At 38.0% G+C, this 27,390-nt stretch overlaps 2 protein-coding genes across 2 annotated transcripts; both read right to left on the bottom strand.

The window, feature by feature from the left end:
- Nucleotides 1–12,819: 12,819 nt before the first annotated feature.
- LOC133246866 (olfactory receptor 2A25-like) lies at nt 12,820–13,749 on the bottom strand. Its single transcript, XM_061415443.1, has one exon. It carries the CDS (start codon nt 13,747–13,749, stop codon nt 12,820–12,822), a length of 930 nt encoding a protein of 309 aa, XP_061271427.1.
- An 11,933-nt stretch (nt 13,750–25,682) lies between these two features.
- Nucleotides 25,683–26,847, bottom strand: LOC133246865 (olfactory receptor 2A5). The gene has a single exon (XM_061415442.1). It carries the CDS (start codon nt 26,613–26,615, stop codon nt 25,683–25,685), a length of 933 nt encoding a protein of 310 aa, XP_061271426.1. The 5' UTR covers nt 26,616–26,847.
- Between the last annotated feature and the right edge of the window lie 543 nt (nt 26,848–27,390).

Raw genomic sequence — 27,390 nt, 5'->3', positions numbered from 1 at the left:
TTGACTCAACTAGTCAGTAACAGGCAAAAAGAATAATAAAGAGCACATTAAAATAGAAAATACAAAATACCAATTGTGTATGAAGAAAAAACTATAGATGAACTGTTGAAATTAAGTGTAATTATAAAAATTCTGGATTAAAAGTCAATGCAAAAAATGAAAATATATAGATGTTTAAAAACTGGAAAATTTGTAAAGATTCTAAACTTCTCCAAATTCATCTATACTTTCAATGAAATCCAAATCAGAATTCTAGGAAATTTTCTTTATTTGTGGAAATTAATAATCTTATTCTAAATTTTGTATACAAAAATGTCAAAGATCAAGGATAGCCAAAAATATCTGAGACTAAAAAATGAAATAAAAGGAATTTATTGATTAAAATGAAGTACTATAGATTATTATTTATAATAAAAGTACTATAAAAGTACTACAATTATTAGTCAATGTGGTATTGGGGCAAGGGTGAAGAAATAAACCAATGAAACAGCGTGGTTAACTCAGAAATACATACACATAAACACACACACATACACGCTTGATCTAAGACAAAGGTGGAACTGGTATTTTCAATAAACAGTGCTGGGTAGGATGGCTATCCATGAGGAAGAAAACTAAGACATGAACCTTATCATATATAATATAGAGAATAAATTCCAGGTAGGTTTTAGAACTAAACATAAAAGATACAAGCAAATCTTCCAGAATACAAATTACAGGATCTTGGAGTTGCAATATTTCTTAAACAGAATCCAAAAGAAGAAGATTGTCTCACATCAATAGTATACATTCTGACTGGATTTCGTTTTCTTTTTGGATTTCTAAATTTAAGAACAACACATTTTCACTTAGGTTAATATTTTTAGCAACCATTTCTTAGAAAGTGATTAAGAAAAAGACAGAAAGAAGACATTTAAATTTTAAAAGTTTTTATAAAGCAAATGTTTTTACTGAACATGATGCCAGATACAGAACAGAGGTGAACTGGAGAAACAGCTTTCATAGTAGAACGTTTTACCAAATTTCCAGCAGCAAATACTTTCCTCTAAACATAAGTGACGGTGGAGCCACATGATCCCACTCTAGGATCTGATTAAGGGTTTCCCTGGGATCAGAACCACCACCCCTGGAGAACAAGGCTGGAACCCTGTGACCTGGGAAGGCCTAGTCAGAGGAATGAGGAACCTATGGTGAGACAGGGGGGGTATCAGATGTGACTCTGAGACCCCAGCACAGAGCAGGAAAGGGGTCTTCACAAAAGTGCCATTTTTGTCTTCATAAGCCTGATGATTTCTGCCAGGCTTCTGTCCTCTTCTGTAAACCATTGACCAGTATATAAATAATGATTTGTGCGACTATGGGCTGGCACTACTTCTGATCTTTTCCTCAACTTGGGCTTAAATGTAGAGGAAAACTCACAGAGATGGGAATGGCTGGAGCTGAGGCACCTGCTCCCTGGAGTGAGTGCAGTGGATGGGGAGTCCCAGGCACCTTTTCTGTCCTGACGAAAGGACAGGACTCAGGGTGCTCAGGAGCTTCGAGGTGGGAGGGTTTTAGAGTCTGATCACCTAAAACCAGCTCATTCCCCAGAGACATTCCTGTCGAGCCCAGGGAACAAATTACTAAGCGTCTTCTCACCATTCTATGTCTTCCCTACAGAGTAGAGCAAAACCTACCCCTCCCCTCTTTGCTTTCCAGGTTTGCCATCCGTGAGTGTGTGTGTGTGTGTGTGTGTGTGTGTGTGTAACTACTTAAGCAGAGAAATAAGAACTCAGGAAGAATGGCTGGGGTAATCCTACTCAGAGGGATCTTGGTATGAAAATTTAACAAGTCTAAGTCATATAGTATGGATTATGTCACATAGAACAATCTCTAAGTAATTAGACTTATTATGTACTTGATCTTCAAGTCATGCCTGCCTCCATATCCCCTTTTGGAATGATTTAAATGTCATGATATGGTACATGTGGACCCCATGGAGCCTGTTAAGACAGCACCTCAAAGGACCAAATCCTCCCTGGAGAGTGTACAATCTTCGTCTGCTGAAAAGTGTTATTACGAAATGAACTACCAAAATCTTCCATTACAAATAATTGTTTTTACTCAGAAACTCATAAGGATTGAACTCTATTCTCTTATAATTAAGGCAAGTTTTGTGACTTTAAGAATACTGGACTTACTCTCTTGAGATAGAAAGTCATCAGGCACTACTGTTTCGGGCCAGCATGCAGTAGGCCAACATCTGTTCTGGACCACCGCGTTTTGGGAAGAGACCTGGATTGAGATATTAATTTATGGGTTAGCAGCATATGTAATGGGCTTCCCTGGTGGCTCAGACAGTAAAGAAATCACCTGCAATGCATAAGACCTAGGTTTGATCCCTGGCTTGGGAAGATCCCCTGGGGGAAGGCACGGCAACCCACTTCAATATTCTTGCCTGGAGAATCATGGACAGAGGAGCCTGGCAGGCTACATATAGTCCATAGGGTTGCAAAGAATTGGACACAACTGAGCAACAAAGCACAACAGCACAAGCGTATATGATTTATTGTAATCACTGAGACTGATGAGGTCCATAGAAAGTAGATAGAAAATAGATATGAAGAATCAACCCTGAAAAATGCCAGTTTTTTTGGAAATGGGAAATGATGAGGACCAACCAGGAAAGTAGAAGGGCCACCAGGGGAGCAAAATATCAGTGCTCAGGTGGGCAGTTCATCTCTCCACACAAGCCTTCACTTTTTATACCTGTACAGACTCCTAAGGTCAGGTAGAGGGTGAGAGTTCAGAACCTTCTCACTTTTTCCTTGTAGATACCTGAGTGCTGGACATGCAGACATCCCTACGCATGTGCATGGTCCTCTAGAGCCCCAGGAAGATGCTGGAGCCTTTCAGAGCCACCTGTATCCATCTCATTGCTCAGCTTTTCCTCTGAAGTTTTTAGTCAGACAGTCTGGCACCATATCTTCATGTGTAATGCCTGTTATCATACCTCCGACAGCTGTGATGCTTAATAAATGTCTCTCACTTTTTTCCATAAACACTCTATTCTATAAATACACAATGAGAGGGGTGAGCCAGGTCAAACACAATCTTGCAAGTAGGTATTATAAGTAATCTAGAGATGATTTAAAGCCGACAGTAGGATGTCCCTAGGTTCTCCACTAACATTCATTTGAGTCTTTTGTAACTCTGAGCTAATGGCCTAGTCTTCTAGGATTTCCAAAACCTAACCACCACATAAATAATAGAAATTTATTTTCTCACAGTCCTAGGGGTTTGTAGGCAAAGAGTAAGGTGTTGACAGGTTTGGTTTCTTCTGAAGCCACTCTTCCTGGTTTCTAGATGACTGTCTTCTCCCTATATCTTCACGAAGTCTTCCCTCTATTCATGTCTATATTCTATCTCCTTATAAGGACATTGGTCACTTAGAATTAGGGCCACTATAAATACCTCACATTAATATAATTACCTCCATAAATCTTATCTCTGAAAAGTCACATTTATATGTACTCTGGGGCCCTGGTTTCTATATATTAACTTTGAGGGGACACAACTCAGTATAAAGTGGCTAATTACTCACTTTTCAGACAATGAAATGTTGCCATGTGGTGTGCATGATTAACAGCCATAAGTCAACTTGCTGAATATTGGCTTTCAGGTATATGACCTGACATTTAAGAATAATCATCTCTTTTGGAATATGGCTCAGGATTGCATTGCCCCAGTTTTTACTTTCCTACTAATAAAGACCTCATTATAAAAATAAAAACATTAACTGGAGCAGATTGGCATTTGCATAAACTATGTATAAATACCCTTGCCAAACCCTCTCCAAGGGATTTCAGGCTGCCTTAATCATTAATGAATTTAACAAAAATTTGTTACATGCTGAAGATTAATTCTTCAAAAAATTATTTGATAATATTTAATGATTATTTGAGGAAGTTATCAACATAATTGTTGGTGAACTTAGGCTTCAAATGAGTCAATAGTATAACCTGTGATCCTTGAGAAAAAGGACATGCCAGCTGAGCTCACCTTCCCAGAGGCCTAGTTCTGAGAGGCATTTTCAAAACGATGACCATAAAAATGGAATCTGAGCAGAAAGCTACAGTCTTGTTGGATGGAAGTATTCAAAAATGGAGATACGGAATATAAGAGGGCTAGGAATTGAGTTGTGGGGGTATTTGGAAAAGGAAAGAGCTGTAGATAAGGAGCCCCCAAAATTTGTGCAAGAGTTTTTGTGAGGTATTTCTTAACCCTAAAGCACATGAATGCTAAAACCCAACAGGGAACAGTTGTTGAGGGACTGAGAGGTGAGAAGAGCTGAGCATAGCTGAACAGATATTTCAGATGTTGCAAAATGTCTAGAAGTTGGAGTTATAATCTAGCGAACCTGAAGAGATCTTCATAAAGATTTTGATCTAGGTGTAAAAATGACATCCAGAGAGTAAGAGTAACAATAAAATAGACCCATATTAACAAACCTAAAACCAAGGCCCAAGAGAAACAAGGTGATCTCCAAAAACGTAATTGTTTGCTCAGGGGAAAAGCACAAAAAAATAAATAATCTTTATAGAAGTATAAGGGCTTCCCTGGTGGCTCAGACGGTAAAGTGTCTGCCTGCAATGCGGGAGACCTAGGTTCCATCCCTGGGTCGGGAAGATCCCCTGGAGAAGGAAATGGCAACGCACTCCAGTACTCTTGCCTGGAAAACTCCATGGATGGAGGAGCCTGGTGGGCTACAGTCCATGGGGCCGCAAAGAGTCGGACATGACTGAGCAACTTCACTTTCACTTTCATAGAAGTATAATATAATTGATAACTTCTACAATGTGTCATTTAACCATTGAAAATCAGAAAGAAATGATTAATGCTCAAGAGATACATTCGTCGACAGAAAAGGTCCCAGACATAATACAGATAGTGAAGTTACAAATAAAGTTACCAAATAACTGCAATTTATATTGAAGAAATGGGAAACAAAGATAGAAAAAATGAAAAATGTAATATTTCACTGAAGTATTAGAGTCTACAAAAAGAATCAAATATCTATTCTGAAACAGCAGTATGTATTATCTTAAATTAAGAAAACATTGGATAGATTTAACAGATGACTGCCCCCAACAGCAAGCAGGACCAATGAACTTATATGAAGATTAATAAGAAACTAATAAGCAATAGCATTAAAAGTAATGAAAAATGGAGCTGAGTCTGAAAGACATATGGGAATATGGTAAAAATTCTAATATATACTAATGAAAAAAAAAGATAAAATAGGAATAAAACAAATTTTGAAGATATTATTTCTGAGAATTGTTGATTCTACATTTTCTATTCCAATTTCTCCACTTAAGTGTTATTTCATCGTATTTTCACCATTTCCACTTTTCAGTTTCTTTTATTTACCCATCAGATTTTTGTATTCCCCAATTTTTCCAGCCCATAATTTTTCTTGTCTCTACATGATCAGATTGTTTATAAACCTTAATTTAACTGTTTCATATTATAGATTTTCTATTTTTAAAACTATACTTTCCAAAACTTTCTATTTCTTCATTATATAGTTAATATATGCTCATCATACTTGGACTTAAAAATTCAGATTACGGAAATATTTTCTTTATGTGAATTTACTCTCAAAAAATGCATAGTATATGAATGGCATTAGTGATCTTTCTCATTTAAAATGAATTTAATGAAAATATTACAAGTCAATACATATATGATAAAGGTTGCTTCTTAAGAATATATTCTTTTTTTTTTAATTTTATTTTTAAACTTTACATAATTGTATTAGTTTTGCCAAATATCAAAATGAATCCGCCACAGGTATACATGTGTTCCCCATCCTGAACCCTCCTCCCTCCTCCCTCCCCATGTTCCATACATGTTTTATCTATCTCCTAATAGTAGAAACCTTGGATGTTTCCAACCTTTTAGCTACTATAAGTACCGCTACAATGAGGCATCTTTGCTCACATAATTATGTCCTCAGATAAATTCTTTAAATTGGAATTATTGGGTTGAAACTAACAGCATTCATCTCTTTGTATCAAATTTCCCTGAAGAAAGATATAGGGCTTTAGGCTCCTATGAACACACAATAGTATAACCTATTTTCTTAAGGCCTTGCCATAAAGAGAGAATAAAATTGAAGAAGTCATCAATATTAATTACAGATAATTGTATCTCTTTTTAACTTCAACATTTATTTATTATTTATATTTTTATATGAATGATGATAATTTGGGAAATTAATTTTAAAGTGTTCTGAAAATGCTTAAAGAACAGCTTAAATTTTGTGTTCTATTCAAGTTTTTGTTTTTCTACTTCAAACTCTTGAAACATTTCAAAAACTTAGCTGTTAAACAGCTTTAACTTAGTTGCTTAAAATCTTTATTTATTTAGAATAGGGACAGTTAAAAATTGAAAGCTTGATAATGAATACCGAAATTTAACTGAAAGGCAGTTTGCTTTCTAAGAAAGTTTTCTTACCTTCCTTCTCTTTTCCTTCTTTCTTTTTCTTACCATTGTGAATACATTATCATGTAGTTTTACTGAATTTCTTTGCTGCTAGATAATTGTGATGCTGTGTTTGCACTACTGATTCAGAAAAATGAACACAAATTCCTCCAAAAAGCTCCAAATTGATAAATTCATCAGTATAGTTTTTATTAACTCATTGTAACTTAATATTTAAACACACAAGTACATTCTATACACACTATAATGGACAAGCCTCAGTCACATTCTCAATCATTCCATATTCTTATTTTGACAGCTAGAATAAAGGTTTTGCGTCCATACCAATATAGCAATCATAAAAGTAGTCCAAAAAAATCCATACCAATATAAAAGTCAGAAAACATAGTGGACTCTGTCTAAATTCATTGTGCTTCATGGATAAATCAAGACTTAGTTCCCTGGGACTTAACCCTTGTGTCAGATATCTCTCTCAATTCCTCACACTCTCTCACTTCCTCACATCTCTCAGTCTGAGCTCTCTGGAATCTTCATCCACTTATCCCATCTCAGCCATCCATGTGACTAACTCTAGTCTAACCTGGTTGCCTTCACTAGTAAAACACAATAGCACCTCACCTCATGTAACTTTGCATTCCTCTTGCTTCCTGGGCCAAGGTTTTCCTTTACCCCTGGAGAAAGTCACACTGGACTCCTTGGTGGCCATGATGTGCATATAACCTATAAGGTAGGATAATTAATACCCCATGGAGTGAGACACTCATTTATCAGTGAGATAAGCAATTAAGTTATTCACTTATCTGTTCTTGGATGGACTGTTCCAAAAGACGTATTTCATAAGGCTTCTCATAAGACAATCCCATGAAGTAAGACACTTAATTGTTTCTAAAACCAAGAAGTAATGCCAGCATCAGTAAAGCACCCTTGAACTTCCTCTCCCAATTCTTGTCTCACTCCTCTTTTTCCTTATTTATCATTAAATGTTGGTGCTTGCCTGGTGGCTCAGATGGTAAGGAATCTGTCTGCAATGTGGAGACGTGGATTTGATCCCTGGGTCGGGAAGATCTCATGGAGAAGGGAATGGCTATCCACTGCAGTATTCTTGCCTGGAGAATTCCATGGACAGAGGAGCCTGGTGGGCTATAGCCCATGGGGTCACAAAGTGAGAAATGACTGAGCGACTAACACTTTCTTACATACATAAGCTTTTATTTGGGGGGAACCCAGGATAATGGAGCCACTGAAGTTGCAAAAATCTAGTGGCAGAGAGAATCCAGCCTAAGATGTAGGGGTATTCTCTGTTTTCAGAGAGGCAGAAACTCTGTTCTTCTGGTCCCACTGAAATAGAAGGGAAAGGAAGACAAGTAAGAAAACATTGTTGGTCAGATGCATGTATATACTGGGTTTCCTATTCTGGCTTAAAATCACAGACAGGAGGCTGTTGGATACAATGAGAATAAATCTCAAAATATATGAATATTTCCCTAACATTTCCCATTAGTATCTCTGACTGGAGATCAATGTGCAAAACAATTGCATGAAAACATCACATAAGATTGAGCAAGGAGAGATAAGCACTCAAGAACTGTTGTGTCTGAATCCAGGAGCAGTGAGACAGCTCTCCTGGACCCTTGCTGCCTCTGGCAGGGACTTAAATAATTCTACCTACCTCCTGAGAAATCTGTATGCAGGTCAAGAAGCAAGTTAGAACTAGACATGGAACAACGGACTGGTTCCAAATTGGGAAAGGAGTACGTCAAGACTGCATTTGGTCACCCTGCTTATTTAACTTATATGCAGAGTATATCATGTAAAATGCTGGACTATTGCATAAAGCACAAACTGGATTGAGATTGCTGGAAGAAATATCAGTAACCTCAGATATGCAGATGACACCAACCTTAGGGCAGAAAGCGAAGAGGAATTAAAGTGTCTCTTGATGAAAGTGAAAGAGGAGAGTAAAAACGCTGGCTTAAAACTCAACATTCAAAAAAACGAAGACCATGGCATCTAGTCCCATCACTTCATGGCAAATAGATGGGAAAACAATGGAAACAGTGGCAGGCTATAGTGGCTCCAAAATCACTGCAGCCATGAAATTAAAAGACACTTGCTCCTTGGAAGAAAAGCTATGACCAACCTAGACAGCATATTAAAAAGCAAACGGGTCTGCTTTGCCGACAAAGGTCCATCTAGTCAAAGCTATGGTTTTTCCAGTAGTCATGTCTGGATGTGAGAGTTGGACCATAAAGAAAGCTGAGTGTCTAAGAATTAATGCTTTTGAATTATGGTGCTGGAGAAGACTCTGAAGAGTCCCTTGGACAGCAAGGAGATCAAACCAATCAATCCAAAGGAAATCAACCCTGAATATTGATTGGAAGGACTGATGCTGAAACTGAAGCTCCCATATTTTGGCCACCTGATGTGAAGAGCTGACTCAATGGAAAAGACCCTGATGCTGGGAAAGATTGAAGGCACGAGGAGAAGGAAGTGACAGAGCATGAGACGCTTGGATGGCATCATCAATTCAATGGACATGAGTTTGAGCAAACTCCAGGAGACAGTGAAGGACAGGGAAGCCTGGTGTGCTGCAGTTCGTGTGGTTGCAGAGAGTTGGACACGACCGAGCAACTGAACAACAACGTTTTCCCTTCTTACCTCTCAGGTCCGTCACTACCGCTCTAACCTATGTGCATTCCTCCAGGCCATCATCTAGCCAGCATTTCTTGCCTGGACTAATAGTAGCTTTTAAGTTCTTTCTTTGATACCGGTTTGGATACTTCAAATCCTTGCTCCACACAGCCCTAGAAGCAGCCTAAATTAAGGTCTGTCCACTTGATATTTTCATACTTACAACCCTTTAACGGCTTCACATTTCACACAGGACATACATCTGGATCAGTAGCTTGGAATATGAGTGTTTCCATGCTGCTTTCTCTCCAACCTTGCTTCTCATTAATCCTTGCTTTGTGTTTTTCTGTCAAAAAACCCTGAGCTTTGTAGTTTCCCCCACCCCATACATGTCGCTGACTCCCTTTGGACTTTTGCTCCTTCTACTGATTAGGCGGAATACATATTTCTGCCACGCCACCTCATACTTCTGGTTAACTCTCACTCATCCTTTAAGATGATCTTCTCCTGGAAGTCTTTCTTAGCCACTCTCACTCTAAGTGAGTTATACTTTCCTGAGCTATATTAGCACTACCCTCTGCAGAGCTGCTTCCATGGTGGCTCAGAGGTTAAAGCGTCTGCCTGCAAGGCGGGAGACCTGGGTTTGATCCCTGGGTCGGGAAGATCCCCTGGAGAAGGAAATGGCAACCCACTCCAGTATTCTTGCCTGGAGAATCCCATGGATGGAGAAGCCTGGTGGGCTACAGTCCACAGGATCGCAAAGAGTCAGACACGTGGCAAGGTTAATTTCATTTATTCATCTGTTGTTATCCCCACTAGATAGTGAATAAAGTCATAGTAAAAAATGTATTCTTTTCATGTTTTCATTTCCAGACCTAATAGCACAAAATGTGTGTGTGTACACACATGTGAATGAATTTTAGCAATTTTGACTTGTGTTTATTCATGTATTTTTAACTATTCATTATCTCTTTAGAGAATTAAGATTGCCAAGTAAAGACATTATGAGTCATTGACTTCATAAATTATTTTGCATCAGGTAAAAGGCTACATTTTATAATATTCCTGGTTCTTTCTAGTACAGTGGGAAATTTAATTTGCTACTGTCTTATTTATAGGTTATAGGTCTTCTTCTTTAAAGGTATACTAAGTTTATGTTGTAGATGATAGTAATACCATTTGTTGAGCTCTTACTATGAGTCATGGATTCTGGCAAGCATTTTGCATATAGGTATTTTCTCTTCACAACAAACCTGTGAACTTAGTATAAGTGAACTTTTTACATATATTAAAACTAAATTTCAAAGAATTTAGGTAAGTTGCACACATAGCAACTGAAAGACCTTAATAGAAACCAAGCTCTAGCTGAACTCAAAATATGCATGTTTTTAATCCCTTTTATTTTTTGGCAATGGATAAAATGCCTTCATAACAGATATCCTTTAAAAGGATCTGTTTTATAAGAGAAATTCATATGTTTTCATCTTCAAAAACACTTTTTCACAAAAGATCTTATTTTAAAATTTGAATAATTCCTTTATATACAGTTTAAATATTTAGAAGGTTTAATTATGTAACTTGAGGAAAGAGGTAAAAAAACAAAAAAAGCCTCTCTATATATCATTTTCTATTACTTCTTAACTATTTTCTATCACTTCATAATTGTTAGAATTTCATGCTTGATTCAGTTCAGCTCAGTCTCTCAGTCGTGTCCAACTATTTGCAACCCCATGAATTGCAGCACACCAGGCCTCCCCGTCCATCACCAACTCCTGGAGCTTACTCAAACTCATGTCCATTGAGTCAGTGATGCCATCCAGCCATGTCATCCTCTGTTGTCCCCTTCTCCTCCTGCCCCCAATCCCTCCCAGCATCAGGGTCTTTTCCAATGAGTCAACTCTTTGCGTGAGGTGGCCAAAGTATTGGAGTTTCAGCTTTAGCATCAGTCCTTCCAATGAACACCCAGGCCTGATCTCCTTTAGAATTGGATCTCTTTGCAGTCCAAGGGACTCTCAAGAGTCTTCTCCAACACCACAGTTCAAAAGCATCAATTCTTTGGAGCTCAGCTTTCTTTACAGTCCAACTCTCACATACATACATGACCACTGGAAAAACCATAGCCTTGACTAGATGGACCTTTGTTGGCAAAGTAATGTCTGCTTTTTATTATGCTGTCTAGGTTGGTCATAACTTTCCTTCCAAGGAGTAAGCGTATTTTAATTTCATGGCTGGATCACCATCTTTAGTGATTTTGGAGCCCAGAAAATTAAAGTCTGACACTGTTTCCACTGTTTCCCCATTTCCCATGAAGTGATGGGACCAGATGCCATGATCTTCGTTTTCTGAATGTTGAGCTTTAAGCCAACTTTTTCACTCTCCACTTTCACTTTCATCAAGAGGCTCTTTAGTTCCTCTTAACTTTCTGCCATATATAACTTACTCAAATATCAATTTAAAATCAAATGACTTCTGATAAGTTGTAGCTCTAGAATCTCTTGTCAAACAATCTTCACAATTACAGTGTGTTCTTGTTTGCTAGGGTGTTTTCTCAAATTTTGATCATTTCCTGTAAGAGACAAGGTCATTTGGTCATTTCCCATGACCAAGTCAATGAGGAAAAAAGAGAGTTCTTTCAAGGACTTTGTTACTTCCATTCTCCTCTCTTCTCTCACCTCCACAATCCATGGATTGACACCCACACTCCACAAGTAGAGAAAAAACTGACTGAGAAAGCTCTGGTATGTCTATATATTTATTAGCATGACATCATTTGCTGTTTTCCTGTTGCTGTTAATTGCATCACAGTTATATTCTTAATTCTCTTTCCCTTGAAGCTATGGCTCATGCTCTACTTCATTTAAGCTGGTTATGCCTTAGGAAACATCACTATCATGGAAATGTAAAGAAATATTTCAAGTGTAAACCAATTTTTGAAAGAGATGATAGTTGCTGAATTTAAAATATTTAACTACTATGTTATTAATCTCCCAACTCCTTTACCTTAAATATTCTACAAATACCTTGCTTTATTCCATAACATTTTGTCTATAAGTTCTGATAACAGAAGAAAAAATATACACACTTATTTCTTCTTATTCAGAATATTTCACATAACCACATTAAGAGTGTACACACTATGCAGCTATTTGGAAGCTATTTGTGTTTTCTTGTGCAGCACTAGCTTTACCACCAGAGCCACAAATGTGGACCGGGCTTTCTTGGAAGATAGCCTTAGGAAACTTTGCATAAGATGAAGAAAATGCCTGCTCAGGAGAGATCCTTTGGGCTCTGTCATCAGTACAGTTCAGCCACTCAGTCATGTCCGGCTCTTTGTGACCCCATGAACTGCAGCACACCAGGCCTCCCTGTCCATCACCAACTCCTGGAGTCCACCGAAACCCATGTCCATTGAGTCGATGATGCCATCCAACCATCTCATCCTCTGTCGTCCCCTTCTCCTCCTGCCCTCAATCTTTCCCAGCATCAGGGTCTTTTCAAATGAGTCAGCTCTTCGCATCACATGGCCACAGTATGGCACAGCCATTATCATATATGTTGGGCCCCAATATGGGGACTTTTTGATATCTGTGTAGTTTTATGTCTGTGTAGAGCATGTTTTGATATCTGTGTAGTTATTGGACGAGATGACCTCTTAGGTCCCTTTAAACTGAGTCACTTTATTATTCTTTAAGTTTTTTGTCAACTTCTCTCTTTATCAAGCATTCTCTTCAGAGCAGCTTTGACCTCTTTATTCCTCAGACTATAGATCAGGGGGTTGAGCATGGGATTGAAAAGGCTATGAAACAGCAAAAGGTATTTTTTCCCATCCTTAGAGTCCCCATATCGGGGCCCAACATACATGATAATGGCTGTGCCATAAAAGAGCCCAAACACACAGAGGTGGGATGAGCAAGTGGAGAAGGCTTTCTGGCGCCCTTCTCCTGACCGGATCTTTAGGATGGCACATAGAATATGAATATAAGACACCACAATTGAGGAGAATGGTCCCACCAGCACAGACACCGCCCCAGCCAAAACCATGGTCTCATTAATGTGGGTGTCTGCACAGGCCAGCTTGAGAACAGCTATGATTTCACAGAAAAAGTGATTAATTTGATAGGGCCCACAGAAGGGTAATGGTAGGAGTAATACCAAGTGGACTAGGGCTAGGAGGACTCCGAAAACCCAAGAAGTCACTGCCAGGGTGATGCAGACTCTCCAGCTCATGATGACTGAATATCGGAGGGGGTAGCAGATGGCCACATACCGATCATAGGACATCACCACCAGGAGCAGACACTCAGTGTGAGCAAAACTCAGAAAGAGAAAGGTCTGCGTGATGCAGCCAGCAAAGGAGATGGGCTTGGCTGGACTCAGGAGGTTGACCAGCATCTGGGGCACCGTGCTGCAGGCGTAGGCCATGTCAACGATGGCCAGGTGTGACAAGAAGAAGTACATGGGGGTGTGCAGTCTGCAGTCCAGTGAGATGAGCCCCAGGATGACCCCGTTCCCCAGCAGGGTGAGGACATAGAACAAGGAGAAGAGCCCAAAGAGGAGCATCTGCATGCTTGTGTTAAGGGGAAATCCCAGTAGGATGAATTCTGTGACAGAGGTCTGATTTCCCTCCATTTCCCTATGAAAGAGACAATGAATCTTGCCAAATCGGAATGTCCAAGGGAAGAGTTTTAACATGCTGAATCTTTGTCAGTCGCTGTTTATTCCCTAGTAAAACATCTTCAATGATATTATTGTCCTGTTAGTCATTTAATAAATGAAAACTATGCATGCCACATGAGACAGAAGGAAACATTTTCACTGTGGTATGCTAAATGCTAGTATTCGGAAGTCCTAGTATCCAATAAATCTTTATTCCCAAACCAACTTTTATCACAGCTCAAAATATATTAATACTTAAATTGCCTTCATAGCAGTGGAGTTTTTCTCAGTCTGGGCTGATTATATCAGAGGTTTGCCCGCGTGTACTCCTGAGCTGCTGTGTACATATATACATGTGTGTAAATTTGCACTACTGTCTTTACATCTCTATATGAAGGAAGAAAGAAAAATGAGGAACATGTCAGTGATTCATCTATCAGGATGTCTCACAAATTTGTGCCTTTCATAAATGACTTACTTGTGGGCTTGTGATCTTTACTGATAGCATAACACAGTTAATTCAAGAGCATGGCAAGCAGTTTGTTACAACTTCAGTTAGATTTAAAGTAGAGACCTTTGTCTTTTGATTTTTGTACCCACAATCGGTATTCTGATCACACTGTCTCATGATCATTACATTACCCCTGTCGCCCCTCTTATATTCTATATGGATATTTATACTCTATATCTTTAAGTATGTTTATACACATACACATATATACACAGACATATCCACCACATTTATATGTTTATACATATAAGTGTGTTTACATATATATATACACATACATATATCTATATTTATCTATACTTGAGTTTTCCCAATATTTTCACCATATCGTACAGTAAAACATCTGCTGGGAACATATATGCATGAGTATATATATATGTGTGTATATATATATATACACACACATATTTTTTGAATCCCCACTATGTGCAGTGTACTTGGTATTTTCTTTTCTATATTATTCCACTCTATTTCATTAGTAAAAATGATGGCTGAATGATTTCATAATGGGTCATAACCTGGAATTTAAAAAATATTGATTTATATCCAAGATTAGAGCTAACGCCCTAACTGTAGAGTCATTGTCACAGAATCTTTTACATATTTTGTATCTTCTCAACTCTAATGTAAAAGTTATTATTTATCATGAATCTTTAGTTTGTTATGGTTTATCAAATTTTTAAAAATCATTCCACAATAGCGTAGGTTTGAACCATTGTAACTTTTAAACCACTGTCTGTTTTCTTGCCTGTCTGACTCTATAGCCTTCATCAGTGCAGAATACATCTGAATTTCACTAAAATATCAATCTAAAAAAATTCCTAATTCAGTTCTTCTCTATAAGTCCCCATTAAAATTTTCTGATAAGTTAATATTTGAAAGGCTTCCTAAACAAAAGTTGATAAACTTTCACCCTACTTCAAAGGGAGAATCAAATTCATAGTAGAAATTACTGGGAGGGTATGATTTTGTCTTATTAAGAAATAACTTTATAACAATTAGAATCACCTCCTTGAAAACTGGTTGATATATTAGGACTGAACTTTATGTCAGTGAATGTTTTAAATCAAAGATTGATTAATCATCTATTCAAGATGGGATTCCTTGTGTTATGCTAAGGTCTTTTCCAACTATAAATTCATCGGCCTTCAATGTATAGAAAAGTGTTAACCATTTTCATTTCAACTTCCTTGCAATACTTGGGGCCACTTAATTAGCAATGCTATTTGTAAAATGTCACATCCTAAAGCACACAAGAAACTAAAGTAGAAAAATCAATGAGTGGCACCTCATCTTCCTCCTGTCTACAAGTAGCTAAAACACAAAACATAAAATCTACAGATATTTACTGAACACATTCTATATTTTGCTACATGTTTCAGCTAAGTATATACAAGATAGTCCCTGTCTGCTGATGTATACAACCTGCTTGGAATGATAAGACTGTTAAAAGAACTCACAAAGATGAAATTTCTCGTATTTAATGACTCAACAAAAGAAAGTTCATGTTAAAAATAAAACCTCCAGGACACGTCTCTGTAACAAACTCATTTTGTAGTCAATTTGGCCCATTATTTCATGAAGACACTACTTAACTTCATGAGGTAATAGAAAGGTTTGTAAGGAAATCTCTCAAATAGCTATTTATCTTATAGTTTAAGTAAGAAATTCAATACTAAATGCATCAAAGTAATAACCTATATTAGTTGTTTCTAAAAGAGATGATGACTTTTATATTTTCCTATTAGCGATCCATAAATAGAAGAAATTTGCTGTTAGAAGACAATAACAATTACATTTAACACTGTGATTTTTCATTACAATCTATCTGAAATTGTATAACGAAAAAAGGCTAGATGATATAACAAACTTACTTCAAATTCACAGCTAAATATAAGAAGACAAGATGAGCATGAGCTGGATGAAGTGACAGCACACCCATAAAGTATAATAAATGGCATCTGTAAATCAGTGTTGAAATTCTTTTCTTCCAAGGATTATCTGAGAAAAGGAATTGTCTCCATAAAGACAACAAGATACCTCTCAAAAGAGATGATTCTCTCCTAGCTCAACTACCTTTAAACACACTTCTGAGACTTTGGTGTAGGGGAGGGATAAAGATGCACTGCACACCACCACCTGTTTTTTTCCAGGAAAAGGGGGCTCTCGAGAGCTATACTTGTTTCTAATTTCAAGAACTCTGACATTTCCCGCTTCTTTAACCCACCAAATACATTAAGTAGTATTTAGGGCACATAAGACCCATATATTATTCGCATCGTCTCTAGTACTGTTTGAGTTTTATATTGCACCTGACCTGAACAGGTATCCCATATGTTTTTTCCATCGTCACCACAAGGAATGCAGTTCATACAGTGAGACCGGTAGCAGGATCTACAGAAGCTATAGAGAATATGTCGAGGAGTCAGGAAAGAGGATAAGGTATCCCAGAGGGACTTGTTAAATCCTGTTCCTTAGCTTCCAGAAATTCTGAGCCCAGAGGGTTGTGGGAAGAAACACCAAAGTTCCCCTGGGTCTGTAACTACTATTGTTTTCTCTTCTTCCTGAAATGGAAATTAACTGACCTCACGTCACTATGGGCTACCCAGGGGGCACAGTGGTAAAGAATCCACCTGCAATGGAGACCTGGGTTCGATCCCCGGGTAGGAAAGATACCCTGGAGTAGGAAATAGCAAGCCACTCCAGTATTCATGCCTAGAAAATCCCATGGACAGAAGAGACTAGCAAGCTACAGTCCATGGGGTGGCAGAGTCAGACACGACTTAGCAACTGAACACCACCATTCCTACATTCAAATAATAAAGTAGGTAGAATATAATTTCCTAAATTAGAGTTGTTTTAGTGTACACAGCAACAAATTAAGAAAATAATAGGGCAATTATCTTTTACCCTGAGAGTGATAACCTGCAATAGATCTGAAATAGGATTTTCCTCATCAAATCTGTTTGGTTAAAGGCTTATTGGTGACAAGAGTCTAAATTATACCCTCACATATTGGAAAGAAATTGCTCCCTATATTGATATTATCATTTCAAAATTTTTTATTTGGGGTCATATTACATTTTATTATTAATATTGTATATATAGAACTTTTCCCTCTTTTGTCATCAATCTATTTTAGTGACATTTGTAAAAAGAATTAGGTTTTTATTTTAATGACCTTTATAATTCCTTACTTTATAAGTAAAGTCTGCTCTTAAATAAACTATACTCTCTCTTTATTTTAATTCTTGGTCATTGTATATTCCTGAGCTGATTATTAAGTGTGGTTTTTAAAAATAATTTGCACTTTATAATACCATTTTAGTTATACATCTTGCTTGTTATCCAGAAAATTTATCATTAACTGTCAATAAAACATAAATTATGCAGAAGTATATTTTTGGTTTCCAAATATTTGTATTATCTCTTTGTTAATTTTAAATGTATTGTGGTAAAATAATGAGTTCTAGTGATGTTAATTCTTTGAAAATCTAAAGGGTTTTTTTAATACATTTGATTTTTGCAATGTTTATACTGATTTTAATGTGATATATATTCTCATTAGAGTCATGGTTCTAAAATCTTGTACCTGGGGAGCCTTAAAAATTACTGACAGTTAGGACTCATCACCAGAAACTGATTTATTTAGTCTGTGGGTGCCCACAGGTTTTCCAGAGCTTCTACGTGATTCAAAGTTCAGCCAAGGGCAAGAACTCCTTCCATGCTTTTTATTCTCTTCCCTTTTTCTTTTCATCAGTTTTTGCCTTCTTTTATATTCTTCATAAATCCTCATTTCAACACCTGGTTTCCACCAACTATATTTTCTGTAGGTTCATAGATTTTGTTTACTGACAGATTTTGTTGCATATCTAACAGGTTAATGAGAACAACATATTTTATTTTAGGATTATAAATTTCACTTTATTTGGGCTCATTTTCCTTGAAGGTTTTTGATGACATTAACTGGGTGGTTATCCATTCAAGGCAAGAGCTGAATGCTGTCATTATCATTGTTCTCATGGACAACAAAATCAACTCTCTAATGAAAGGCAAAATCCTCCATCATGAATTAATGCCTTCCAAAGAAAAATAGAATTCCTCAAAACTGTACTTATTCTGCCTTCTTGATAAGGTTCATCCCATTGGACCTTCTCACTACTATGAAAGTGAAATGTTAGTTGCTCAGTCATGTCTGACTTTTTGCAACCCCATGGACTATAGCCCACCAGGTTCCTCTGTCTATGGGATTTCCCAAGCAAGATTCTGGAGTGGGTTTCCATTCCCTTCTCCAGGGGATCTTCCTGACCCAGAGATAAAACCCAGGTCTCCTGCATTGCAGGTGTATTCTTCACTGTCTGAACCACCAGGGAAGCCCCCTCACTACCATACTCTGTGATAAAGTTAATTTGTGTATCAAGACCCACAGAATGTAGGCTACCCCAGTGGCCTGATACACACCACAAAATAAACCTAACATACATTAGGAGACCTAATGTCTCCTAATGTCAAGGAGACCTAACATACATTAATCGCAGTCCTACAGCTCAGCTTTAGCTGGCTTACCTTACCCTAGGAAATAGGACCTGCCAGCGTTATAAAGAAATCCCCAGCCTCCTGGCCAATCAAGTCCTGTTCCTGTATGACCTCTTCCAACACTTTATAAAATTTGCTCTTGTCCAAAATCCTTTGGGAACAGTGCTCCACTGGTTATGAGGCACTGCATTCCTCCAATCCATGGGTTGTTTTCCCTTAAATAAAGGACATCAAAATCATTATTCAATTGTTCAAGTTTCATTTGACACACAATTCGGCATTTCCCTCATCATTTTGAAAAATCTCTTCTGCCATCTGTTTTGCTGAGGAGAAGTCTGCTATTACTTTAATTGTTATTCTTTTGTAGCTATTATTTCCTCTGAAACTTTTGTAAGTTTTCTCCTTCTCCTTAATGTTCTGAGCTTTAATTATGCATAATATGTCTAGACATGGATTTATTTTTCTTCACCATTGTTTGATACTCAGAGTACTCTCTTGATTTGAGAATTCACACATTCATCAATCAGAAAAAAAAAATCTCAAGAGTGGTATATTCAACTAGTGTTCTGCCTCATTTTGTCCTTCCTTCTGGAATTCCTATAAGATAAATGAATATTGCATTTCAGTCTAGCTTGTATATGATTTTTATTCAATTTTCTTAAAAACTAATATGTTGCATTTTTAGTAAATTGTTCACTAATATCCTCTATTTTGGGCTTCCCTGGTGACTCAGATGGTAAGGAATCTGCCTGCAATGCAAGGGACCCAGGTTTAGTCCCTGGGTTGAGAAGATCTCCTGGAGAAGGGAATGGTTACCAACTACAGTATTCTTGCCTGGAGAATTCCATGGACAGAGGAACCTGGTGAGCTACAGTCCACAGGGTTACAAAGAGTCGGACATGACTGAGTATCTAATACTTTCACTTCACATCCTGTATTTCACAAACTCTTTCTTCTAATGTGCTCAGTCTAGAATTCATCCTGTTTGTTGATTTTTTTCTGTTCTATTTCAGGGATGATAGTTTTACTTCTAAGATTTTTAAATGATTCTTTTTGAAATCTACTTGTTATTTTTTAATCTTTTTAATTCCCTGGTCATTTAAAACAGTTGTCAGGGCTTTAAAAAGTCTGTTTATGCATTTGAAACATACAAATATAAGGTGTTTGTCAAATTGCTCATTTCTTATGTCACAAAATGAATATCATCAGAAGTGAGTTTGTATTACAGTTGATGTTTTTGGCTGTTTTTCTCAGCACTGATTTCCTCAAGTCATGAAAATAGATTCAACGCTTATTCTTCAGACCAGTTTCTTCCTTTCTTTCTTCCTCCTTTCCTTTCTTTTTTCCTTCCTCTCTTCTTCCCTCCTTCCTTTTCTTCCTCCCTTCCTTCCCCTCTCTCTCTCTCTCTCATATAGAAGATTACAGACTGTCTTAGCTTAATTTATGAGCCATCATATCCAGACTTAGATCCTATATTAACGGTTTAGGATTATTTCCCTAGGTGATATTCAGTATTTCAGAGATCCAGTACAGACAGAGTGCATGGCTGGATTCCTTGTCAGGCAGCAGTGTTAAGCCTGGAGGTTCTGACATTCTTATCCTGCAATTCTCCTAAGGCTATACTGTGAAGCTGTTTGGGGAAAAAAAAATTTTTTTGAGGTCCATTAACAAACAGAGGGATTCCCTCCTGCCCTCCTCATACCTTATTTTCAAGGAAGAAGCCTGACCCAAGTTCCTCATTCTCACACGGAGTGCTTCATTATCTTTTGTTTCTAAGAGAAAAGATGTTGCCTCTCCTGACAGCTTTCAGGCTCAGTCAGCAAACCCATGGTGTTAGCATCATTTACAGGTCATTTATATGCTTTCTTTCTGGTCCACACAGATGTTTATCTTGCCTTGCAGGCTGATTTTGTCTTTTTAATTTTCTTTTTTCATACTTTATCTGTTGCTGCTCTGTGTTTGAAGCAAAAGTCTTTGAGCTACTATGATTGGAGATTGAGTTAGTATTTTAAAATATGAAGCCACCTACATTCAGAAATAAAGTATGGTGGCAGTGTAAAAATTAAAGTAAGAGAACCACCAGTATGGAGCTTATACAACCATTCTTTCCCACTTCAATATTTTCTTTTGATGAATTGGCTCAATAATTGAAAGAACGGGGTAGTTTGGACTTTGACATGGACAAATTCTATTACCATTTAAAAATCTCTAGTGGTTGTTTAAAATCAATTTGAGCTTTCCCACAGTGAAAAATAAAATTTAAAAGCTTATTGTGAAATAACAAAATTTTTTAAGACTGAAGAGGCATTGGAGAAAATATATTCCAAATATCCACTCAATCCAGGTATATTCATTCACCCTCTGCTTGTATATTTATAGGAAGACTGCACACCAATTAATAAGATATAATTGCTGGGTAACTTGCAATGCTAGAAAACATTTTCTCACATGGATTTTTATTCCATCTCCTTGTATACCTACTTATTGATTCTAGTTTTTCCCTCTGTGCTTAGTTGCTCAGCTGTGTCCACCTCTTTGTGACCCCATGGACTGTAGACCACCAGGCACCTCTGTCCATGGGGATTCTCAAGGCAAGAATTCTAGAATTGGTTTCCATGCCCTCCTCCAGGGAATTTTCCCAGTTAGGGATCAAACTGGGGTTTCCTGCATTGCAGGTGGATTCTTTACCAGCTGAGCTACCAGGGAAGCAATAAACTACCACTTTTACCTCTTAAAGGATATTCTGTAGGGCATTTGAAAATAGCTCTTTATTTCTTTTTTCCAGCCTAAATACTAATAGTATCTTTTAAAGTTTTATCTGTTCATTTGTTTATTCGCTCATCTATTTATTCTTCTTCTAATCTCACAACAATTTTTGGCAGGCAATCTTAAGGACAGAGAAAGCTATACAATGAGCAAACCTCTAAAATTGCTGAAATTTCAACCAATGTGCAAGTTACAACAACACTGAATTTATATTTCCACATGTAGAACTTGAAACTCCCTAGTAGAGCTATTCTAGACATACAGCTGGTGAGAAGTCTTAGTTGTGGGTAGGGAAGTGAATGTAACAAAGCCACAGACTACAGAGAGATGATTTTTGTATGTGTTTCCTATCCTAGATGCTATCTCATGAATCCTTCTGCAAATGCCACTACATACAGAGTGTACAGTTTATGTAGACTTCTTCTTACAGTTTCATCTTCTCCCAGCAGTTAAAAAGCAAAGACATCACTTTGCCAGCAACGATCCATATACTCAAGGCTATGGTCTTTCCAATAGTCACATATGGATGTGACAGCTGGACCATAAAGAAGGCAGAGAACCGAAGAATTAATGTTTTGGAATTGTGGTGCTGGAGAAGACTCTTGAGAGTCCCTTGGATAGCAAGGCGATCAAACCAGTAAATCTTTAAGGAAATCAACTCTGAATACCCTTCCTCTGTCCTTAACATTGGAAGGACTGATGCTGTAGCTGAAGCTCCAATACTTTGGTCACCTGATGCAAAGAGCTAACTCATCTGAAAAGACCCTGATGCTGGGAAAGATTGAAGGTCAGAGAAGAAGGATACCATAGAGGATGAGATGTTTGGATGGCATTATCAACTCAATGGACATGAACTTGGGCAAACTCAGAGAGATGGTGAGGGACAAGGAAGCCTGATGTACTGCAGTCTACGGGGTCATGAAGTGCCGGACATGACTTGGCAACTGAACAACAGCAATGAAAACCATTTTAGATCCAGGCTCCTATGACTGTTCTTCAACCTCATTTGAATGAGACTTTCTCCAAAACAATGTAGATTTTAAATCATGGGTTTTATCAGCATATAATCTTACTGGGGGATCACTTAGATTTCCATTCTACTCTTTTTATAATATATTTCTTTGCCACACTGCTGTCATGCAGATGCCAAGTCTAAGACAGGTTCAGGTAAAATTGGTGATGTTTCAGGAAGAAAACTAAAAAGCAGTGTGGGTTTGAAATCAGTACAATGATATTAAACTCCCAACTCTGTCCTATTACTGGCTGTGAGGTGAGGTGTGAGAAAGTTACTAAATCACTCCAAACTTTAGAAAATAATACCTTCCTTACATGTCTGTGCCTCTATTTCCACTTTGCAAATAGGTTCATCTGTGCCATTTTTCTAGAGAACAAATATATGGACACTGAGAGGGGAATGAGAAGGGGATGAACTGGGAGACTGAGGTTGACATATGTACACTGATGATACTGTGTATAAAATAGATAACTAATGAGAACCTACTGTAACAGCACAGGGAACTGTACTCAGTGCTCTGTGGTGACCTAAATGGGAAAGAAATCCAAAAAAGAGGGGATATATATATATATATATATATACATGTGTGTGTATATATATATATATATATATATATATATATATATATCTGATTCACTTTTCTGCACAGCAGAAACTAAGACCACACTGTAAAGCAAATATTCTTCAATAAATTTTTAAAATCTACTTTACAGTATTAGGGTGAAAGGTGAGTAGAATAACATTGGGAAACATCCAGAAGAATCCTAAGCATCAAGTAAATGTATCCTTTTTGCCTCTTGCCCTCAGCCTTTTCAAAACTATGGCACGTGTTAAAATAAAATATATATAATGGATCACAACAAAATATAATTTGTTTATTAAAATCTCATAACACAAATATTAAAACAATTCATAGTAATCTCTCATCTATTTAAGCGTTTTATGCAATTTATTAACGAAATAGTTTTGTTGCTTTTTTTTTTTTTAGTCAGAGCCACTCCTCAGACTTGATACAGGATATTTCTTTATAATTCATCTACCTCAGTTACCTTCATACAAGATTGGTCAATTCTTTCTCAAGTATTTTTGAACTGACACAAGAGTGAATAAAATCCCTTGATTTTTCTAATGAGTCCTTACAGAAAAATTCTGAGTTCAAACCAATGGTTTATGTTTTGTATGAGGCAGATTATCCTATATTTTCCTCTTCCTCTTCTTTTAATATAAGGTATACATATTTGGGGGCTTCCCAGGTGGCACCAGTGGTAAAGAGCCCACCTGCCAATGCAGGAGACTTAAGAGACGTGGGTTTGATATCTCGGTTGGGAAGATCCCCTGGAGGAGAGCATGGCAACCCACTCCAGTATTCTTGCATGGAGAATCTCATGGACAAAGGAGCCTGGTGGGCTACAGTCCATGGGGCTGCAAAGAGTAGGACATGACTGAGCACTCACATACACGTTTCAGAGAACATAATTTTTCTAGTTATACTTAAAAAGTCATTTTTATGAAAATATTAACCTGCTTTTTCCTACCTTTAAAATAGGATACATAATAATTACATAGTGCTTTAAAAGTTACATTTAAAGCTAATATTTATCTCTTTATTCACAGTATTCTTTTTGGGTGGGGAGGGACCTGGAATAAATGTGGATTTCTGGGGGCTAGCAATTTCCTGATACTGCTGGGGTAAGAAGACTAAGATAATGGCCAGAGACAAAATGATTTGCCCAAATTAATTAGTGAACAGAACAGTCAATAAGAAGAGTCAGTAAGTGAGCTTTCTGGGAACCAAGCGGAAAACAGTGTGTTAGGAGAAAAGGTGGAAGGGAAAAGTTTCCTCTTTGATTCTTTAATTTCATAGGAGAAGAAAGATGTACAATGGAAATGACTCAAGAAAGAATTAGGGTGAAAACAAAGATCTACAGAAAGATAATCATACCATCATCATATATCACACACTCAAATGTCATGTGATGCTACAAGAAAAGAGAAGAGAAGAAGTTTCAAAAGACAGCATTCCTTCTGTGTTGAACAAATCACCATTGCCTTACTGTGTTGGCCATTTAGTTCCTGAACTTGTGTTAAAAGGAAATAAATCTTCCCTTATCATTCTGATCACTTGGGTCCAGAATATGCGACTTATATCACGTGGAGCAGGCGCTCTTTGGAGTTGTGTTGAAGTTCCTGCAAGGCTTTATCAAGAAATGTGGGCCTACAACATTATGTCAAGCTATTAGCCCCTCCTGATACTTCCTTTATAATATTTTCTAAACCCCATAATATTTCTTCATAAGGGTCAGTTGTCACCTACTCCCAGTTTCATAACCTGAACTCTGAAAAAGGTAACTCTCCCTATAAAGGTAACTCTCATATAAATATGAGAGCCTGTTATTCTAAACACAAACTCTTTCTAATTAAATGGTGCAAACTTAAATGAAATAAAACAAAGATCTTCATATTTTTTTGTCTCCCATATCAAAAAAATTCTCAAAATTAAGCTTTTGTTTTCACACAGATAAATTCATTAGGCTCAGATTCAGGTGATTTTTCAGAACACATGGGATCCTCCTTAGATTTTAAGTTCCAGACCAAGTAGTTGGCTCTTTCTATAGTTCTTACTGCATTTCCCAAAAGGATCCATGCTTAACCAAGGTCAGTGTTTATTCTGTCTTGTTAGAGGTAGCAGCATTTATTATGACATTACTAGCATATGCATATATTTATAAGGGAGAAGGAAACCATCACGGAATTTAAGAAGAGATTTGAGACAACAAAACCTCAAAAGAAAAGAAACTAGACCTCAGTGTTGGGAACTGGCCCTGAGAATTGATGGCTCTCTGCCATGCATTCACCTCCTCATGATTCTTCTCTCATGGCCTGTACTCTCCGTGACCTTCTGCTCATGTTTGTGGTCTGCACAGAACTCCATGTTTAGGAGTTAGGAACAGCATCTGATCAATATAAATTCTTAATGCCAGAGATTTAAGACACGAGATTTTAAGGCGTGTACAGTGCCATTCTCCCAGATCTCGCAGAGAACAAACCTCCCACCCTCAGGACTCTCCCTGGCATCCCTCACATTAGCCTGTCCTTCCACAACACTCTCCTAAAGGCACCTTTGACCTCTTTGTTCCTCAGGCTGTAGATCAGCGGGTTCAGCATGGGGTTGAAAAGACTGTAGAACAGGGAAAGGATCTTCTGCTGCTCCTCAGGGTGGCGAGACTTGGGGGCCATGTACATGACGATGGCACTGCCAAAGAAGAGCCCGACCACGCAGAGGTGGGAGGAGCAGGTGGAGAAGGCCTTCCTGCGGCCCTCAGGGGACTGGATCCTCAGGATGGCGGCCAGGATGCGCACATAGGAGCCCAGCACCAGGCAGAGGGGCCCGACTAAGACAAACACAGAAGCAGCCAAAATGACAACTTGGTTGAGCTTAGTGTCAGCACAGGCCAGCTTGAGGACAGACAGGATTTCACAGAAGAAGTGGTTGATTTCATGAGGCCCACAGAAGGGCAGCCTTAGGATGAGACCCACATGGACCAGGGCCAGGAGGGAGCCACATGTCCAGGAAGCAACAGCTTGAACAGTGCACACTCTCCAGCTCATGATGACAGAGTAACGAAGAGGGTGGCAGATGGCCACGTACCGATCATGGGACATCACCACCAAGATGAGACACTCAGTGTGTGCAAAAGCCATGTACAAAAAGGTCTGCATTATGCATGGGACAAAGGAGATAGTATTTTTCTTGTTCAGAAGATTCACCAGCATCTTCGGGACATTGTTTGATGCATATGAAATATCGACGATGGCCAGGTGTGAGAGGAAGAAGTACATGGGGGTGTGCAGTCTGGGGTCCAGTGAGATAAGCCCCAGGATGATCCCATTTCCCAGCAGGGTGAGGACATAGAACAGAGAGAAAAGCCCAAAGAGGAGCATCTGCATGCTTGGGCTGAGCGGAAATCCCAGGAGAATGAATTCTGTGACCCATGTCTGATTTTCTGTCATGCCCTGGTGACAGTGCCTGTGCTGATCACAGCTGCTGCAGTGCCTGTGGGCTGAGAAACAAAGGCGGGTCTGGATTAGCCATTAACAGAAAGAGGGAAGTTGTGGTGTGTGCTGTGTTCTGACTCAGCTAACAATCATTTTCAGATTCATCATGTCAAGTCTTTTAATCCACAGTAAAGCAGAAAGGCTCCCATAAATAGGATCAGTGAACACAGGGTGTCATGCATTATTTCCATTTCTACAGAATTTTATGTAACTCTGATTGCAAAGTTTATACTCATACAGTCAAGATGGCAGCCACAGAATAAATTGTTCTCCATAATGACTAATCGTTTTACTTTTTAAGAAAGGCGCATAGTTACACTCTCATTTTGCTTTCTTATTTCTTCAGTTCTCAAATTTTGCTCATACTTTATCATTTGATTTGCTCTTATTTTAAAGCTTGTGCAGAGCACATTGCACACAGCAGTTGCTCAATAAATGATCATGAAGTAAATACACCAATAAAACAGGGGATGAGATGTACAAATGCAACTTCAAGGAGGTATATTTCCTTCTGTGTCCACTAGGTTTAAAGCTTTAGCAAATGAAATTGACACCAAGTTTTTTCTTCCTGATACTATGCAGGAAAATCTAGCTTTTTCCATGCTGGGCACGAGCAGAGTGCCATCACTGATCTGGTCAGCATTCACAGAAGTTGTTTGTGATCTCTGATCAGGGCAAAGATCTCTATTATATTCCTACTCCTGTCCTATACCACCTTCTTACAGGGCTG

This window comes from Bos javanicus, chromosome 4, assembly GCF_032452875.1.
Source record: "Bos javanicus breed banteng chromosome 4, ARS-OSU_banteng_1.0, whole genome shotgun sequence".
In the NCBI taxonomy this organism is placed as follows: Eukaryota; Metazoa; Chordata; class Mammalia; order Artiodactyla; family Bovidae; genus Bos; species Bos javanicus.
This window is presented reverse-complemented; position numbering and strand designations above follow the sequence as displayed.

Excerpts from the sequence above, each read along its gene's own strand:
- LOC133246865 (XM_061415442.1), bottom strand. The coding sequence starts at position 26,615 with ATGACAGAAAATCAGACATGGGTCACAGAATTCATTCTCCTGGGATTT.
- LOC133246866 (XM_061415443.1), bottom strand. The coding sequence starts at position 13,749 with ATGGAGGGAAATCAGACCTCTGTCACAGAATTCATCCTACTGGGATTT.